The following is a 21,389-nucleotide window of genomic DNA, read 5'->3' as shown; positions in this document are numbered from 1 at the left end:
CTCATGCAAATGCGAGAACCTGTTAATGCAAAATACCACCCCGTACCCACAGCATGGGCAGCAATACGAAATGGTTTGTTTAACTCGAGAATTGAAATGTTTGCTTTTCCAGGAGAATGGTGAAGAACAGACCATTTTTCAGATGTGGAAACTGCAACCTTCAATGAATAAAGAGGAATATATGTTCTAGCCTTGCAAGTTTTTGAATTACCCAAGATTGTGTCACTCAGCACCTTTTTCTCCTGTGGTATATATTATCTGAAATTTGGCATGTGTTTGTTCTGATGACTGGAAGACAAAAAGCCTTCACATGTCACTTAGAGTTACATTAAAGTTCTGTCTTATAAAATGAAAGTAAAATAACTGACAAGTTTTGGACTCTGTTAGATTTAAGTTATATTTAATACTGCCTTATCCAAGCAAGCTTTGGGTTTTCTGTGGGGGACAGAAATCCTTTATTATGTAATGAAAAGTTTTGTGCTAATGATTCCTTGTCTCAGTGTTCCTAAACTGTAATCTCAATGATCCAGAACTCTGGATCCAGTCTGTTCTTCCATTCTTCATGTTGCAGATTTCTGCATTTGTTGATTCCTCTCAATTTTGAATATCCTCTCCAAAACCTGACCATTTTACATTTTATTTATTTTCCAATTCATAGGTTCTTTCTTGGCTACTCACTTGTTTATAACCAAAAAATGGTTCTACCCTTCTAGCAAGACAATTATGGAAGTCGTTCAACTTCACTGTTCCGACTGACGTCCATTTATGGTTTTCCATGTGGTTCATTCTACTAACGATTTTGATGCCAATTACACCCCCAGATGATACTCAATTGTCACTTTGGTGACCAAAGACTTGTATTCTTAGAAACATCACTATCATAAATAAAATTCAAATTTCATATAAAGATCCCATTCCTTCCCTTTATTAGGGACCTCCTTCATTTGCGAACAAACCTTGCTCACAAAATTTGCTATAATAAACATTTTGTACTCTAGATTCTAGGATGTGACTGCATTATCCTCTATCCACCCTTACCGAAATAAGCACACCTTGATTTTATACAAGTGGAAGGATCAGAACTCTATCTCGAAGCTAAAATTCCTCAGGTCAGTTTTTAATGGAGGATATTTTGTGGTAGTTAAGTTTGATCCTTTAGGTATATCACTGATTGAAAAAGAGAGTGTGTTACTCCATGCTAAAGAGAAGTTTAGCCTACAACACATTGCTGTAAAAAGTGTTATTTTATTTTGTAATGGTTCAACATACAATTAAAATGTTTTATGGGCATCAGCTTTTAACACTTGTGTTTTTCAGCTTCATAACACCATAATACCCAGGCTTCACATATACTGCAAGTCTAAATGTTAGTGGTTAGAATCATTTTCATTCTTATAATTCACGCTACTATACAAATTTCACTGCTATGCACTGTTCACACAAAATATAAAAAAAAGTGTCCAAATTGCTTCTGCTCAAAACAAGATTCATATACCTTGCAGCAATTCTCCATGGCATCCCTCAATTCTATACAGTGGAAATAGCTCCTACTTTCAAATACACAACAATAAAAGTTTAAAACATGACAAAATTCAAACAATGCACCAAAATAAAAAACGACCGAACAAATTACTGTATATATGATACATTCTAGGTTCCCAGCACTTCAGATTTAGTGGTGTCATCCTGGCATTCCTTTGAAACTGTTAAATAATCCAAACAGCCTTTTTGAACATGTCTCAATTCCTTGTGTCAGTAAACTTCAGCCAATAGAAAGGGAATACATTGGCTGGTTCGTGGGGATTTCTAAACCCAACAGTTCAAATCTTCATTCTTTCATTTTCCCACTAACCTCCCTGTAGGCTGGGTACTATAATTTGAAGGACAACACATACGTTACAAAAAAAAAGTTTAACCATTTGAACCAAAATGCATAATTCTGAAGATGGTAGCCCCAAATATCAAGTCAACTGAATTGTGTTCTGGGCTATTAGACCCAAAATATGGCACATTTTACAGGATTACAGTAAGAAGTTCTTTGCAGTTTTGTCTGCATAATTCATTTGCCACACTCCTGATGGATGTAACCTGTAAAGCTTTTAAATTAAGGCATTTTCAGACAAGTTTCTATTTACAAGTTTTACACTGCTTTTCTACAGTACAGCCCAGCTTGATATGCATGTGTATTTATTGTGCATTAGTGCCTCATTTGAAAAGCCAGAATCTGCCTCCAAATGCCACTTACAATTACTTTGATATGACAAATACAGTGAAATCCATCTACATGCAGGTCTAGCACGTTAGCAAACAGAATCCCAATTTTTCCCCATCCGATTACAGACATAATCAAAATTTGTTACATCTGAGTAACTTCTGTTTATCCCAACTGATCACAAATTTCAGGAATCCCATGCTGACAGAGTCCACCTTCTGTTTCTCCGTTTGGGAAGATAATTTAACCTAACCTGCTTTACAGGAAACCCACAGAATTCAGATGGAACACTAGTTTTGCACCACACAATTGCTACTCACCACTGACACTTCCTTCCATTGGGAGGGGAGTAAAACCAATATTACACTTGATCAGTTTCCAGTGAGCGTGTTGCGTTAAAATTGCTTTAAGGTGTCTACCTTATATGGGCTGTCACAGCAGGTGCAAGCTTCTCAAGAGGCCATAGGTAGGAGGGGGCTCATTGAAATCAAAGACTAATATGATCAAATCCTATCTGTGACTAAAAGAAAAAAACTAACCCATTCACTTGTGTAGATATAATACACAACTATTTGCAATCTAATAATTGGAGATCATAATTTAACCCAGGCAGTTTCATGGCCAAGTTTCCCAAACTTCTCTCTCAAGACCAAAACAAGTTCATTAAATTCCAGGGGGTTGAAAGAGATGTCAAGTGCTCAAGCTGCCAATAGCAAAGCAAAACTACTGACTACTGCTCTAGTAACTCAACATTAAGTCAAATGAAACTTCATGAGAATTCCAGTTTTACTCCAATTAACAAAACTGCAAGCTTAAAACAGCATGCATTCCTGTTATTTAGTACAGCAACAACAGGAGTAATTTATTGTTGAGGAATTAGGCTTAATTAAACATCCCACACCTTTTTACTCATACTTAAAACTGGTTTAGAACATTGTAGGGAGGAAAGTAATGACACCACAGCACATGGAATTTTCCCTATTTAATTTCAATGTAGCAAATATCAGAGTGTCACTGGGACATAAACAAGCTGCTGTACACTCTACTGTTGGAAGTATAGTTTGACTAACAGGTAACATTAGAAATTCATGGCACCAATAGTCTAAGTTTACTGGCAATGCTACAATAACTAGCATTCATAAAAAGGTAAAACAAATGCTAAGCGGCCAGTTGGAGCTGCCAAAAACCCAAGTAAGCTCATTTAGAAGAAAAACACTGAAATTTTACAGGTTACTCTTAATACTTAAGATTTTTAAACCATCAATGCAGCAAGTTTTATCTCAGCTTGCAATGGGTTAAAAATGAGTGCTGTTATTAACAACAAGTATCTTAGAAAATTCAGTGGTGAAAAAAGTGGTGCAACCTACTTAGCTTACAAGTAGACAGTGCTTTTTCTCTAAAGGAAAGAGCAAATCCAGCAAGATAAAAGTTCTGTGAGATGCAAACTAGTTATCTTCCAAATAGCAGTACACTTCAGCTCTGGTTTTTACCAGAGAAAAACGAAAAGCTCTTTGATAGGAATCTACAAATGCTGATAGTCCAGATTCAAAATGTGATTTAACAAAGTGCTTTGCCTTGTGAGAGAAGTGAGTTACCAGTTTTCACTGCAATTTAAGTGACGACTGAAATGATTAACCCAAAGAAACGCCCAATGGTATTTTACATTAAAAAAATTGAAATCTGAAGCCCAGATACCACTTGACATTGCAAAAGAAAAGCAATGCTTCGGATTGACATTAAAACTTCCTGATCAATTGTGTCCTCAAGTTGGCTTCAATTCATGCTTCGAAACCAGAATGTGTAAAACAATTGTGTACCTTCAATCACTTTGAAGGACAGTGAATGAAATGAGATACTTAGTATGCTTAAACTTCTAAAATGGTTTGGTCTGCAGAGTTTATAAAATGCAACATCTTTCCCGAATCCTTTTTGCTATGCTTTTCCGTTTCTTCTTTCCATTCTTCTCTTTACTATCTTCCATTTTTCTTGCACGTATTTCCCTCATCAAGTCAAAGAAAACCTACAAAGAAAGAAAAAGGTCTATAAATCGTACATAGAAGGACAATGTGACATGTAAAAAGTTTGACATTTGAAAGGAGAGACACTGAACTAAACAGGGTAATACTTGAAAGTTTTGCATAGCCAAAAAAGAAATTGAATGCATGTCACACATTTGCAGAGTTTAAAACAAACTGCAGGGAATTTCCCATGTTTAAGATTTAAAATATTTGTACAAAATAAGGAAAGTTGCACGCATGATTTGTGAGGTGGCAAGTCCAGATTTCAGGAGCACCAATGTTGACAACAAAAACATCTTGTTATTGTGTCTACGTTCAAGATGTTATACAAATGCAAGTTTGGAAACTGAAAGTAAATTATTGACCTGTTAATTGCCTCACTGACAGACAAAGGATAGTGAACAGTTACTCCACTTGGCAGATTATGAATGGTGTCCCACAAGGATTTGTTTTAGGCCCTCAACTATCGACAATATTAGTTAATAGCTTAAGGTTATAGCAAGTCCCATATCTAAAATTTTCCAACAGCCAAACAGAAACAAATCTACGATTTCTTCAATATTAGGGGATGATCGTAACAAATGAATTTCAGTGCAGACAATTGTGAAGTTATCTATATTGGATAGGATACTTGTTTAGTGATATAAGCTGAAATCAGTGGAGTTGCAAAGAAACTTAGAAGTACAGGCACAGAGATCATTAAATGCTACAAGTACAGAAAATGCATAAAAGAACAGTACACAGCCTTTATATCTACAGGAACAGGGCAGCAATCATGCTTCATCTTGACAATGCACATGATTAGATCACACCTGGAATACTGAACAGCTTTGGGCCCCATCCTTTAGGGGGTATAAAAATCTTGAAAGAAATGTGTCCAGTTATCATTCTGTGCTACAAGTCAAGATCAAACAAATTAGTTTTATTTCCTGTAACATGAAAAGCCACACGTTGATTTGATCAAGCTTTAAAGGTAGTAATGTAACACAAGGTATTTCCATTGGCCTGGGCATCCAGGCTGCCAAAGGGGAGTGTACAGGAATGAGGCAAAAGCTGATTGTCATAAGCACTTCTACATGCAAAAGCAGCAGACATTTGAAATACCTCCACAAACAGTAGATCAACTTTAAAGGACTTTTAAAAATAAAATCATTATTTGTTGACCAAGGTATAAAAAGGGGAGTGAATGAAGTTTGGTCACAGATCAAGCACGATTGCAGTTAATGACACAAAAAGTTTTGAGAGAGCATATTTTTTCTTCGTACATGGGATGATGTTGCTGGCTAGTCCAACGTATCACCCAAACCCAATTGCGTTATGGTTTTGTTGAGCTGCCATTTTGAACAACTGCAGTCTGCAGTGTAGGGACAACCACAGTTGTCAGGGAGTCCCAGAATTTCATCTATTCACATTGTCATGACAGGATGGTGTGTCATTTAAAGGGGAATTGGAAGTTTGGTTTTCACATGCATCTACTGCCCTAGTCCATTCACATGGTACAGGTCACAAGCTTGAAAAGATGCTAAGAATTCGTGATGAATTACTGCAGGGTATTGTGCAGAGAACACATTGTGATATATATAAAAAAAAGTGCAGTTGACGTGCATGCCAATCAAGCTCTGTCCAAGATAGTGTTGGGCTCTACGTATTCAGAGCAGAAACCAAAATGGACAGTAATCCCAACTTGTGCCTTGTAGTTGTTGGGCAGGATTTAGGGACGGGCACTCGCAAGTTACTCACTGCAGAACTCCTGGCCTCTGGCCTGCTGCTGTCCAGTTCCATTTCTAGTCAACAGAATCCCCCACTATCAACATCCTGGGGGTTCAGCAATGGTAAGGTCATTGAACATCAAGGGTAGCTTGATTCATTAATGTATATGATCATTGTCTAAAATTTGCATGGCAAAAATTTACTTGCCAATAATTCAGAGCCTGGAATTTGCTCCACATAGAGATGGACTGTTCCAGCAACTGAATCATAAATAATCTGAACATGGTTCGCTGATTACTGCGCATTGCCAAGCAGCAGTATGGCCTCAGTTGCTACTAGTGAGGAACTGCAGCAATGCTCCTGGGTCTGAAATGATTGACCCACATGACCAATCTTCTCTGCTACGTGTGACTGAAAAAAAAACTTGGCTATGTTCCCTCGTGGCAGAATAGTAATGTCCCTAAACATGGGCCAGAAGGCCCATATTTAAATCTTACCTGCAGCAGGGATGTATAATATCAACCTGTTCAGAACTAGGTAGAAAATAGTCAAACATTTTAAAAATCTTTCTAAAAAAGAAAACTTAGGGTAGGGCTCTTGTAGCAATGTCCCCAACTCTAGACCAGGAAGCCCAGGTTCAAGTCCCACATACTCAAGAGGTGAGAGATATTAAAATGGGGAAAATAGCTTGGCTGGGAGTGCAGCAGTGGGACACATCTTCAGAACTCTTGCTGGAATATTGTCAGGGCTGAGCATATTAATGAGTCAAACTGGTCAAAAAGACCAACATTCGTAGATTAGATTCCCTACAGTATGGAAACAGCCTATTTTGTCCAACAAGTCCACACCAGCCCTCCAAAAAGAGTAACCCACCCAGACCCATTCCCCTACCCTATATTTACCCCTGATTAACATACCTAACACTTTATGCAATTTAGCATGACCAATTCACCTGACATGCACATCTTTGGATTGTGGGATGAAACCCATGCAGACATGAGGAGAATGTACAAACTCCACACAGACATTTGTCAGAGGCTGGAATTGAACCCATGTCCTGGCATTGTGAGGCAGCAGTGCTAATCCACTGTGCCCTCCGTGTAATGCTGAGGATCTCCAGAAGTGACAGATGGATCATTCACTTGGCACTCTGGCCGAAGATGATGCAAGTACCTCAGCTCTGTTTTAACACTACCTGCTAGGCTGTCCACTAGTGATAGGGATATAGACCCTCCATCTCATGTTAGATGTTTAATTTCCCACCAGTTGCTACTGCACAGCATCTGCTAGCTGTGAACCATTAGTGGTGCAGACAATTTGATGGATTGAGAGTCACATAGAATATACAGTATTTACATCCTCCACGGTCTCGGTTTATACTTTTTATTTCTACCTTAAGCATGGTCATTTCTCCAAGAGACTTCATCTCAGGTAACTGTAAATTCTACACTGCAGGAATTACTAGACAAGAGCCTTGAACGGCTCATTTACAGATATCTCTGGGCTAAGAGAAATGTCAAGGCCATTTGTTGTGGTTTTATATATTGAAAAATATCCAAACCTAAACACCTATAATGCTAGTTTCAATAAGAGAAATATCTGGCACCTCAACATTTGCCTTTAGTATCCCTAACAATTCTACACCTTGTATACACTGCTCTAGTAATGTCAGTTGATTTTTTATTTAATTTTCAGAGCATTATCCTAGATCATGAGTCCAATGTCAATACTATTCTGCCACTATCTCCCCTTAGTGAGGATTGTCACTTTGAGTGCACAATACAAATCATAGCAATGGATTGAAATGAGGAACAACAGGAATGCACAGCCTCAGTACGAAGGATGTAGGATCAAATAGGACTTTCAAAAGGGAATCAGACAATCAAGTAGATAAAGTGCAGGCCTACAGGAAAAATGGGTCTAGAAACTTCAAATTATTACATATCTAATCAAGTGACTAAAGACTATCACAATACAAGTATTACAAAGGGTCCACGCAAGTTTTCCACAATGAAATATTAAAAACTAGCCCATAACATTGCGCATGCCTACAATGGCTAGCCTTGCATTGACACCCACATCAATTGAAATAAAACCAAGAGCATTATTTTTTCGATGACTGATCATTTTTAACATCAGTAAATATAGATACAGAAATATTTAAAAACAAATATGTTTTCTTTATAGTGCATTTAGATAGAGGACTTTTTGCTGGGGAGTGGGAGCAGGGAAAATGCTTGTGGACAAGAAATTGTTCATTATGATCAGGAACTGAAGATAAAAAGGTATTAACAATCCATTCAAGCCATGCTGTTTAAGCAAACCCATCTACATTGTTCTCTACCTATATTTCCATTTATGTTAAAAACGATCTATCATCTGAAGATGAAAGCTTTTGATTTTATTTCAAGTGGTGTGTGTGTCAATGCAAGGTTGGCCATTGCCTACAATGTTATGGGCTAGTTTTTAAATATTTCCTTATGGAAAGCTTGTTTGGACTCATGGTTATATTTGTACTGTGACATTCCTTAGTCATTTGATTAGATCTGGTATACTGTTTACAAGTGTCCAAGACCTCTCAATGACAAAAGAGTTCAACAGTTGAAGACCAAACCACCATAAGGGACAGGAATATGTCACTCAGCCACTTGAAGCTGCTTTGCCATTTTAAGATAGTGGTTAATCTAACATTCAGCACATCCACTTTCCTGCCTTTCCCCTGTAACTCTTGATTCACCTACTGATCAAGTATATTGATGTTACATAATGAGGACTCTGCAATTTCTTGCCAGAGAGTTTGGGGGAGACAAAAACAACCCTCAGTTTTACATTGGCATCATTTAGACTATGCATTCTGGCCCTAGACTTCATGTAAACCATTTCAGGATTTAGTGTCAAGCCCACTTCTCATTCTAAATTCCAGTGAGTAGAGGACCGAACTGTTTAGCCTTTACTCATGAAAGAAGTGAAACTATCATGGTATTTGAACAGATGAAAAACTCAACAGACAATCAAGGTATTTTTCAATGTATAATTTCAGTTACATCACACTATAAACTTTTGCTATAAATTCTGTGCCTTACAATTGTGTCCTCCATAACCACCTGAAGGAGGAGCAGCACTCCGAAAGCTAGTGTGCTTCCAAATAATCCTGTTGGACTATAACCTGGTGTTGTGTGATTTTTAACTTTATACTCCAGATGTAGTCTCTTAGCATTCTTACGTACAGTCACAATAAGACTTTTCTAGTCTTGGACTACAACCCTCATGAAATGTGGGCCAACATTGTATTAGCTTTCTCAATTACCTGATGCACCTGGGCACTCACCCTATGCTTCATGCGCAAGTCTCCCACATCCCTTTTTTGTGTTTCAGCTTTCTGCAGTTTTTTTCTCCATTTGAGTAATATACTGTTACTTGGTTGATTTTTAAATTTAGAACTCTCAATTTTTTACATTATACTCCATTTGCCAGACTTTGTTCACTTAAATCTGTGTTATCATACTATCAATCATGTTTGGATCCATCTCAGCTATTTTTGAACCAGCAAATTTGGCTGCAGTACATTCATTTTCTTCCTTCAAGTCACTAATATCAAACAACTCTTGACAACCATTGTTTTTGGAAAATAATACAGGTAATATCAGTCTTCAAGAGCAAAAAGTAATGAATATACTTGGGCAATGGCAAACTGCACACGAGTTAAATCCAATTCAGAAAGGGCCCATTCTGTGCAATTCAGTGGGAAGGCACTGGCCAATGGTATTATCACTGGACTGTTAATCCAGAGACACAGGTAATGTTCTGGAAATCAGAGTCTAATGATGACCTTGAATCATTGTAAAAAAAAAACTCACTGGCTCACCAATGTCCGATAGGGAAGGAACCTGGCATCCTTACTTGGTCTGGCCCACGTGATTCCACACCCACAGCATTCTGCCTTCTGCGCAGTTAGGGACAGGCAATAAATGCTAACCTAGCCAGTTACACCCACATCCTATGAATTTAAAAAGTTTAGCACAAATTAACTAACTTATCGTATTCTTGTGCTATTAACCAAAGTCACAACTAACGATTCAGAAAAAGGAAATTTCTCCAAGAGGAAACAAAAAAGGACTTAAATTTTAAGGGATATATTTGAAAGAGTATGAATGAACCCGTATACACCACCACTGAGGTATTACTTTCAATTAAAATTGGGATACCTTATCAACATTGGCTCTTGTTTTTGCAGATGTTTCTACATAATTCACACTCCATAGGTCAGCTCTGTTCTTTGCTTCATCCACCGATACTTGTCGTTTGTCTTCCAAATCGGATTTATTGCCAACAAGCAGAAAGGGAACATTCTCATCCTCTTTTACTCGAAGAATCTGTTCCCTGGAACAAGTCCAAATTACGACATTTTAAAATCGTTCTAATGAATCTTAAGTCTGTTCCTCTTGTAGTTTGACAAAATGTGTCATTGGAAAATGTTGGTTAAATGAATTATGGCATGTCTACCTTCTGGAGAATACGGTATTTATCGGAATTTTTTTAAATGACAATATGTTTCAACTCGAGGCTTGCAATGCCATCCTCTTAACAGGATCACAATACATTCTGGATGAAGAGACAGAGTTTCATGTAGGAAATTAAATTTTAAATAAAACAGCTGAGAGGCATAAAACTAAGCAAAAAAGTGACATGAACTCAGTCTATTATGCCAATCTGGACCACCTCAAAGCTCCAACATCTGGCTAGTGGACCAAAAGTGCATGTGATTTGATAAATCCAGCCAAGAATCTAGCACAGGCATTGCTACTGTAATTAAAGATATTATGTAACTAGTGGAATAATACAAGGATTCACGATGGTAGCTTAGTTATTTCCTATCCATGTTACTGTATAGGCTTACAAGGGACAGTATTATATCCAAATTTGTATAGAATACAAAGTGCGAATGTGAGAGAAGAGGAGGACAATTACGTGGCAAGAACATATGTTCAGTGAATAGACAACACACATATTAGTACTAAGAACAACAAAACAGAGGTCTCATGCCCATTTAATGTTGAGAGACAAATGCATTCATATGAAGAATAGACAGCTAGCATTCAAGTACAACTACAATTAGCAAATCAGCTACGACAATATTGAATAGTGAAACAGGCTCTTTGGGTTTCAAGGCCTCGTTTTCTTACAACTAAAAAGGAATGTCAATACTATAAAGTGTACAACTGCAGTAGATTACATAATCACAAAAGCTTCTTTCCTTGAAAATTGAATTAGTGATGCAAAATTCTAACTTACATTAAAAACCCCCATGTATTATGTCAAAAAGCTGTACTGACATTAGTTTAGAGATCTAAAACTGGTCTGTCTTAACTCCTGCAAAAGGATAACATGAATACAAGTAATTTGACATAAGTCAGAAGAAAATCAGAAATACACAAAAGACTACTAGCTTTGGTCCTTGCAGAGAATTGAAGTCATAATGATCAGGGCGATTATTTATCCATTAGAACAGAAATAACCTTCAAAATTCATCTATAAAACTTAGTTTACAGTTCAATTTCAGTATGTGAATGGAAGAACTCCAGAAACAGGATTATCAGATGCTTCAGATATGGATAGTCTCGTGTTATTACTAGTGGAAAAAGCAAGCTGCTGGACAAAGTTAAGACAAAATGTAACAGAAACTGAAGAAAACCACACCATTTCACAAAACTATGGTTTATATTAGTAGGATCAAGACATATGACAGAACCAACACAAGGGAACAACCTACATGACTTCATCCTCTCCAATCTACATAGATACGGCAACAGTGATAACAGAATTCTTGCCAAGTCCAGGGCCAAAATTCACACGGAGGACACCATTTCTCATGTTGCATAGTACTTGAACTGGGCAAAATTTATAAAATTTTAGTAGTTCAAAACTGGTCAAAAGGAGAATCCACTTCTGGTCACCCTGTTAAAGGAAGGATATTGCACTAGAGCCAGCTCAGAAGAGATTTACCAGGATATTACTGGGATGGAAATTTTGAATTATAGAAAAAGGTTGGAGAGGTTGTGACTTTTTCACTGGAGCATAGGACATTGAGGTGACCTTAGAGATTTATAAAATCTGAAGGGTATAGGCAGGGTTAATGGTAGGTGCCTTTCCCCTAGGATGGAAATTTCAAGACGAAGGGAGACATTAAGATAGAGGAGAGAGATTTAAAAAAAAAGACATGAGGGGTAAATTTTAAGAAACAAAAAAAGGGTGGTTTGCGTGTGCAATGAAGTTTCCAATGAAGTGGTGGATGCAGGCAGAGTTACAACATGACACTTCAACAAGGACAGGAATAGAAAAGGTTTGGAAGGATATCGGCCAGGAGCAGGCAGAACAAGATTAGTTTGGGATTGTGTTCGGCATGGACTGATTGAACCAAAGGGTCCGTTTCAATGCTGTGTGTCTACGAGTGAGAGTGCATCAGAAGTGGAAACTTAATCTGTAACTAAGTGAACCTGCATATTTCTTAAACCTCAAATCAAGTCAGAAGGCAAACACTGAGCATGTTCTTTTACAAACTTCATAAATCCAGAGTACCTGACATACCTGAAAATGAGACGCTAACCTGGTGAAGTGCCTTCACGTACATGCTAAACAGAAGCAACAGCAACAAGGCACAGACAGTGAAAAGTTTCTACAAGTGAGATCACAAAGCTTCGAAGCCCTTCTAAATGCAATCTTAAAAATTGTGGACAATTACATAGAAGGATACAGCGCAGTACAGGCCCTTCGGCCCTCGATGTTGCGCCGACCGAATCCTACCTAACCTATACTAGCCCAATAACTTCCAAATGCCTATCCAATGCCCGCTTAAATGACCATAAAGAAGGAGAGTTCACCACTGATACGGGCAGGGCATTCCATGAACTCACAACCCGCTGTGTGAAGAATCTACCCCTAACATCTGTCCTATACCTACCACCCCTTAATTTAAAGCTATGTCCCCTAGTAACACCTGACTCCATTAGCTGTAAAAGGTTCTTAGTATCTACCCTATCTAAACCCTAATCATCTTATACACTTCTATCAGATCTCCCCTAAACCTTCTCTTCTCCAATGAGAACAGCCCAAGTGCCTCAGCCTTTCCTCATAAGATTTTCCTACCATTCCAGGCAACATCCTGGTAAACCTCCTCTGCACTCGTTCTAAAGCTTCCACATCCTTCCTATAGTATGGCGACCAAAACTGCACACAATACTCCAGATGAGGCCGCACCAGAGTCTTATACAACTGCAACATGACCTCAGGACTCCGGAACTCAATTCCTCTGCCAATAAAGCCCAGTACTCCATATGCCTTCCTCACAGCACTATTTACCTGGGTGGCAACTTTCAGAGATCTGTGTACATGGACACCAAGATCCCTCTGCTCATCCACACTACCAAGTAGCCTACCATTAGCCCAGTAATCCATCATCTTGTTATTCCTGATTGAGCAGACACAGAAGACAAAATTCTCATCCTCAACAATAGTAGGGCCCAACATGCAAGTGCAGAAAGTGTTCGCATCTAATTTCAATTAGATGTGCCAAGTAGATGCTACGGTCTTCAGCTAATTACATTTACTTTGAGAGATTACAAAAAAGCAGCCAAGTTTCAGAACGGACAGCAACAGCTAGAAGCCCAACACCTTAGCTTTAATGCCTTAGTACACTGCTCCAGAACCACCCATTAGAAGTTCCATCCCAGATAGAACTGATATATGTAAAAATGTGTCCAGCTATGCCCAACTGCCAATTTTAACAGCTTACTCCCAGTCATCAACAGCATTAAACTGTACTTATTCATAAAACAGCTGTTCAGTGAAAAAAAGTGGCACATATCAAATTTTAAAAGAATCCACATAGTGTTAAGGCTACAGCAAAATCCATATAAAAGACCAAGATTACACAGTTACATATACAATAATTTGTTAGCAAGTTATTCAATACTGACATATTGAACAAATGGAAACATTAATTTCCAAAAGTCAAACGGTTAAGAGTTCCCATCCTGGATTTTAAAAACTCCTCCTAGAGGCAAATAATAAAAATTCAAACTTCCAGTGAAGCACTGAAAGGATCTTACAGGACTTTAAAGATTAAATGCAAACTGTAAAAACCTAAAAACAAATGTGTACACTGAAGAGAGTGGTTAGACAATTTTATTCTAAACAGAAGTATTGTTAATTTTATAACTAAAAATCTGTCATTAGACATTATCAGAACCAATTTGATTCTTACCTCTAAAGGATGTTAATTTTCCTGTCACAACCTAAGTAACTCCGAATCACAGAACTGACTTGCACAGTTGAGGTACAAATTGAAGAGTCACCCCTCCAAAACGCAGATTGATTTTAGTGTTTTTTTCAATTATGCGAATTATCTAACTACAGGTCCCAAATAACTGGACAGTGGCTAATGTTGTGCCTTTACTTAACAGATATAAGGTGACATCTGGGAACCTTGGAGTCTGACGTTGGTGGTGAGTAAGTTGGCGATATTCTGAAAGAGGATTTATATGTATTTGGAGGGACAAGGACCAATTAGGGATAGAAAACATGACTGTGCACAAGGAAAGTTCAGTTTTTTGAGGAAGTAACTTATGATTGATGAGGACAGTAATGTTGTTTACTTGGACTTTAGTAATAAGCCTTTGACAAGGCCCTGCATGTAGACTAATTAGTAAAGTTAGATCACATCGGATTCAGGGGAGCTTGCCAACTGGCTTAACAGAAGATGGGTGTGAAGGAGGGCTGTTTTTCAGTTGGGAGGCCTCTTACCAGAAGGGTTTCACAAGGATCAGTGCTGGCTCCATTTTTGGTCATTTGTAGAAGCGATTTGGATGAGAATATAGGAGTAGATTAGAAAGTTTACAGATGACACTAAAATTGGTGGTATAGTGGAGATCCAAGATTACAGTGAGATCTTGATCAATAGAGTCAATGGGCTCAAACCTGCAATCCTCTTCCTGACCTCTCCGCCCCCACCCCACTCCGGCCTATCACCCTCACCTTGACCTCCTTCCACCTATCCTACCTCCATCGCCCCTCCCCCTAGTCCCTCCTCCCTACCCTTTATCTTAGCCTGCTTGGCTCTCTCTCTCTCGCTTATTCCTGATGAAGGGCTTGTGCTCGAAACGTCGAATTCTCTATTCCTGAGATGCTGCCTGGCCTGCTGTGCTTTGACCAGCAACACATTTGCAGCTGTGATCTCCAGCATCTGCAGACCTCATTTTTTACTACAGAATATTCCAAGTATGTCACAGTCAGATATACAGCACTGAAACAGACACTTCAGTCCAACCTGTACTTGCCAACCAGATATACCAACCCAGTCTAGTCCACCTGCCAGTACCCAGCCATATTCCTCCAAACCCTTCCTATTCATATAGGAATCCAGACGCCTTTTAAATGTTGCAATTTTAGTGGCCTCCACTACATCCTCTGCTAGCTCATTCCATACGCGTACCACCCTCTGCGTGAAAAAGTTGCCCCGTAGTTCTCTTTTACATCTTTTCCCTCTTACCCTAAACCTATGCCCTCTAGTTCTGGACTCCCCCAGGGAAAAGACTCCGTATATGTATCCTATCCATGTCCTTCAATGTTATAAAATGTCTAAGGTTGCCACTCAGCCTTCAACACTCCAGGGAAAACAGCCCCAGGCTGTTAAGCCTCTCCCAATAGCTCAGATCATCCAATCCTGGCAACATCCTTGTAAATCTTTTCCCAACCCTTTCAAGTTTCACATCTTTCCGATAGGAAGGAGACCAGAATTGCACGCAATATTCCAACAGTGGCCTAACCAAGTCCTGTACAGCTGCAACATGACCTCCCAATCCTTGTACCCAATACTCTGACCAATAAAAGAAAGCATACCAAATGCCTTCTTCACAATCCTATCTACCTGCGACTCCACTTTCAAAGAGCTATGAACCTGCACTCCATGGTCTCTTGGAGCAACACTCTCTTGGACCTCACCATTAAGTGTATAAGCCCTGCTAAGATTTGCTTTCCCAAAATACAGCACCTCGCATTTATTGGAATTAAACTCCATCTGCCACACCTCGGCCCATCCGATCAAAATCCTGTTGTAATCTGAGGTAACCTCCTTCACTGTCCACTACACCTCCGATTTTGGGGCCATCTGCAAACTTACTAACTATACCTCTTATGCTCACATCCAAATCATTTATGTAAATGACGAAAAGTAGAGGACCCAACACCGATCCTTGTGGCACTCCACCGGTCATATGTCTCCAGTCTGAAAAACCCACCACCACCACGCCTTCTACCTTTGAGCCAATTCTGTATCCAAATGACTAGTTTTTCCTGTATTCCGTGAGATCAACCTTGCTAACCAGTCTCCCATGGGGAACCTTGCCGAACGCCTTACTGTAGTCCATATAGATCACACCTACCACTCTGCCCTCAATCCTCTTTGTTACTTCTTCGAACAAGTTCGAGACATATTACTTCCCACGCACAAAGCCATGTTGACTATCCCTAATCAGTCCTTGCCTTTCCAAATACATGTAAATCCTGTCCCACAGGATTCCCTCCAACAACTTGCCCACCACTGTCAGGCTCACTGACCGATAGTTCCCTGGCTTATCCTTACCACCATTCTTAATGAGTGGCACGTTTTCCAACCTCCAGTCTTCTGGCACCTCACTTGTGACTATCGACAATATAAGTATCTCAGCGAGAGGCCCAGCAATCACTTCTCTGGCTTCCCACAGAGTTCTCGGGTACACCTGATCAGGTCCTGGGGATTTATCCACCTTTATGCATTTAAAGACATCCATCACTTCCTCCTCTGTAATCTGGACATTTTGCAAGATGTCACCATCTATTTCCCTACAGTCTATATCTTCCATATCCTTTTCCACAGTAAATACTGATGCAAAGTGTTCATTTAGTACCTCCCCCACTTCCTGTGGCTCCACACGAAGGCCATCTTGCTGATCTTTGAGGGGCCCTATTCTCTCCTAAGTTATCCTTTTGTCCTTAATATATTTGTAAAAACCTTTTGGATTCTCCTCAATTCTATTTGTCAAAGCTATCTCATGTCCCCTTTTTGTCCACCTGATTTCCCTCTCAAGTATACTCCTGCTGCCTTTATACTCTAAGGATTCACTTGAACTATCCTGTCTATACCTTACATATGCTTCCTTTTTTCCTTAACCAAACCCTCAATTTCTTTAGTCATCCAGCATTCCCTATACCTACCAGCCTTTCCTTCCACCCTAACAGGAATATACATTTTTTGGACTCCCGTAATTTAATTTCTGAAGGCTTCTCATTTTCCAGTCATCCCTTCACCTGCGAACATTTGCCCCCAATCAGGTTTTGAAAGTTCTTGCCTAATATAAAATTGGCCTTTCTCCAATTTAGAACTTCAGTGTGGCCTGACCAGAGCCTTATAGAGCCTCAGACGTACATCTCAGCTTTTATACTCAAGTCCCCTCAAAATAAATACCAACATTGCATTTGTCTTCCTAACAACTGACTCAACCTGCAAGTTTCCTTTGAGATTCCTGGACTAGAACTTCCAAGTCTCTTTGCACTTCAAAGAACTTTCCTCCCCATTTAGTGAATAGTCCATGCTTCTATTCTTCGTGGAAAAGTGCATGACCTCATACATTGTACTTCATCTGCCACTTCTTTGCCTACCCTAAACTATCCAAATCCTACTACAGCTTCCCCAGTACTACATGCCCCTCTGCATATCTTGCATCATTTGCAAACTTAGCCCTCAGTTCCTTCATCTAGATTATTAATTTACAAAAAGTTACAAGGCTGTGGTCCCAACATGGAGCCTTGCAGAACACTACTTGTCACCGGTTGCCATCTGCTTTCTGCCAGACAGCCAAGCTTCTTTCCATGCTAGTTCCTTGCCCTTATCTTACTCAGCAACCTCTATGCAGCATCTGGTCAAAGGCCTTCTTGAAGTCCAGGTGGATAACACCCATTGGCTGTCTTTGGTATAATCTGTTCATTGCTTCCTCAAAAGAATTCTAGCAGATTTGTCAGGCATGACCTTTCCTTGATGAAACCACGCTGACACTGCCCCATTTTACCTTATGGATTACCAAGTGTTCAGAAATTTCATCCTTCACAATGGATTCCAGGATCTTACAGTCAAGGTTAGGCTAATTGGTCTGTATTTTCCATCTTTTGCCTTATTCCCTTTTTAAACAGGGGTGCCATATTAGCAATTTTCCAGTCCTCTGGAACCCTCCCTGATTCTAACGATACCTGATAGCTAAAGGGAAAGAGTAGGTGTTAGTGTAATCTATTTCCTTCAGAACACTGGCCCAGGTGATTTATCCACCTTCAGGCCAGTTTTTTTTTAAAAACACCTTCTCCTTAGTGGATCACCATACTCAGCTCTGTACTGACTCTTGAATTTTTGGGAGATTACTGTGTCTTCCACAATAAAGACCGAAGTAATAATTTTCAGTTCTTTGGCCATTTCCTTGCTCCATACTATCTCTCCAGTGTTGTCATTTTCCAGAGGTCCAGTGTCCACTTTTGCCATTTATAGCCAAAGAAACTCTTACCATTTTCTTTTGTATTACTGGCTAGCTTACCCTCATTTAATCTCACTCCTTATTTCTTTTTTGGTCCTGTATTTGTCTTCCTAATCCTCCAGTTTCTCACTGCCCTTTGCCCCATTATATGCTTTCTCTTTTGCTTTTATGCTAGTCAGCCAAGGTTGACTCATCCTTCCTGTACCAAAAAGGTTTCTATTTCCTGGGGATGGATTTTTGCTGCTTCTTTTGAATTACTCCCAGAAACTCCTGCTATTGCTGTTCCACGGTCTTTCCTGCTAGGATCCTCTTCCAGTCAATTCCTGATGTGGGCCAACCGAATACAGATGGAATTATTTCATTTGGGATTATACAGACAGAGGGTTTGTTTCTGTGCTGTATGATTATCTTAAATCATTTTATCTTCAATCTCAACATTGTGTGCAAAGGGTCTTGCTGCCTCGACTTGAAGTTTGGCGAATTTGGTTTAGGAAATAACCTGGGGCTACAATGGCTTTCCATGGATTATTTTCCTCTCAAAACAAAACACTTTTCATCTAAATAGGATATTGTTCAGCTATTCTTGTTGTCAAACTCCATTGTGTCTTGGAAGGAAATAGATAGCTTTGTGTTACCATTAACAAAACAAATGTGACATTCCTAATACTTTGCTGGGACTTGGAAACCAATTCTAACCATTGTAAATATAGCTTTTCAGGTCATTGTTTGCAGGTGTCTATATCTCATTCCTCCTAATAAAGCAACCTGGGCCTCTTGTAACTGCCATCCAAGTTTCAGAATCCAGAACAGGACACATGACCTCAATTTCACAAAAACAAAATCTTAAAATCACAGTTATAACTAGAAGTCGGAATAATTTGCCCATACTGGAAAAACCAACTGATACAATCCAAAGCAGGACTTTCCTTGCATCAATTTATTCCTTTGCAAGTTGCCATCACCTTAAAAGTTTAAAAAAAACTGAATATTGTATAAAATTCACCTGAAATCAGCTGTAGCTGCAAAGGATTCTTGTTCAGTGATAGAGAAGACACAGAGGAAGCCTTCTCCACTACGAAAATAGTTATCCCTGATAGCAGCATAGTCTTCTTGGCCTGCAGTATCAAGGATGTCTATCTGGACTTCCTCACCATCCAGCACCACTTTCTTCCGGTAGCTGTCGGCTTTTGTAGGTTCATAATCCTCAACAAACTAAAAAAGTAAACCACAAGAACAACCACCATTTCAATAACAGGCTTTCTGGTCTGAACACAAGTTTTTAAGGATGGAATTGGAATGGATATTTATTTTTCCAAACCCACAGCATTTTAGAATCAAGTGCAGTCATACATTTTAAAATTTGATTCCTGCTCAAAAATACATAAATAAGCTTGTTTTTCCCTTACACTTCAGTTCTTATGTTCACTCTTGTGTGAAGACTCATTAGTTTCAAATGAATGGATCTTTGCAGAAGTAATAAAAATGGAAAAACACCTCCATGTTCAAGGCAAGTAAACACATTTAGTCTCCATAAGAAAAAAATTCTTTTAAAAACAGACTATAGGACTGCATAATGAGTCCAAATTTCAAAGAGCTTGACAATGATTTTTAAATTCAGGGAGTTCGGTTTGCACAAGGGAAACAGTCAATGTTAAAGCGAAAGGTCAGTAACCCAGCCCACTGTATTTCTCAACAACCAGTGCAAGTAGGTAAACAGCTGGAAGTAGATTATTTGGCTTCCGACAAGTGGTTGTAATGCCCTGCACTTCTTCCAAAAAGATTTGACCATGTATTTGATAAGTTTCACTGACAGAACTACTTGGTCTAGATTTGGCTGAGACACAGCTAGAGGCTGATGGACTTGCACACAAAAAAAAGGTAGGGCAATTTTTGAAACCAGTAAGACACCATATGCAGTTTCAACTCTATGGCATGAAAAAAAATCAACCATTTATACAAGGGGAAAATACCATTTCATCGCAAGGTCAGGTTGACAGTAATGACAGAATTAAGCTAACTCGGAAGAAATAGAAAAGGTCACTTGCCCCATGGCCCAGAACTCAGGACAACTTGTACTAATGGAGAAGGAATAGAAGACTAGATTACTAGAGGTAAATGGAGTTGAGCAAGTCAATTATGGCAGTGACATGATAAATAGTATGCTGACAAGAGGCAATTAGCATGCGTGCCTTAAAGATTAGGTAATGGCTTTCACCCAATCGAAATATTTAAAAAGACTGGGGAGCACAAAAACATGGACGTGAAGAGAAATGGTTAAAATGATCACTGCATATTTGCAGAATTCGGGGGGGGGGGGGGGGGGGGGGGGAGAGGCTAAGAGATAAATTAACGAGACAGTTTACCAGTCCAGAAGTGCAGACTAGGCTGAAGACAAAATTATTTAAAATATGAAGGAGTGTGTAACAGGAGTGTCTGAACAGGAGCAAACGTGATTTTTTTAACCAGGATAGAGGGTTTTGATTAAGCACTTGCGATTAGAACGAGAACAGGGCTCAGAAAGGAGGGGAAAATGGGGTAAGATTGGGCAGAGAAGGAAAAGAAAACGAAAATCAGCAAGTGATATAATGACAACATCAGTGACAACTTGGAGATAAAAAATGCACAAAGAAAACAGATTTAAAAAAAATAAATGTCATCATACATCTCATGTAACTCAAGTGCTGGGACAACAGAGTGGAGTATGCTTCACACACACAAAAAAAATGGGGTTGGGGGAGGTGGGATAGGGCAAGAAAAAAGACAACATGGATGAGACTCCACTTTGGCAGTTAATGAGCTTCGAAATCACAAAGATACACCTTGGATTAAATCGTATGGATCGGTTAACATTACAAAATGTTCACTCTTTTGTAAGTAATCACAATGTCCAGTTATTGT

At 39.1% G+C, this 21,389-nt stretch overlaps 1 protein-coding gene across 2 annotated transcripts in view; it reads right to left on the bottom strand.

Moving 5' to 3' along the window:
* Window positions 1-1,225: 1,225 nt before the first annotated feature.
* LOC132811850 (ras-related protein Ral-A) overlaps window positions 1,226-21,389 on the bottom strand; it is a 47,098-nt gene continuing 26,934 nt past the window's right edge. For both annotated transcript variants that reach the window (XM_060822855.1, XM_060822854.1), the window contains 3 exons: window positions 19,495-19,703; window positions 10,146-10,320; window positions 1,226-4,232 (listed from right to left, as the gene is read on the bottom strand). In XM_060822855.1, coding sequence (XP_060678838.1) covers window positions 4,110-4,232; window positions 10,146-10,320; window positions 19,495-19,703 — 507 coding nt within the window. In that variant the 3' untranslated portion in view covers window positions 1,226-4,109. The remainder of the gene's footprint in view (window positions 4,233-10,145; window positions 10,321-19,494; window positions 19,704-21,389) is intronic.

This window comes from Hemiscyllium ocellatum, chromosome 4 (genome assembly GCF_020745735.1).
Source record: "Hemiscyllium ocellatum isolate sHemOce1 chromosome 4, sHemOce1.pat.X.cur, whole genome shotgun sequence".
NCBI lineage: Eukaryota > Metazoa > Chordata > Chondrichthyes > Orectolobiformes > Hemiscylliidae > Hemiscyllium > Hemiscyllium ocellatum.
This window is presented reverse-complemented; position numbering and strand designations above follow the sequence as displayed.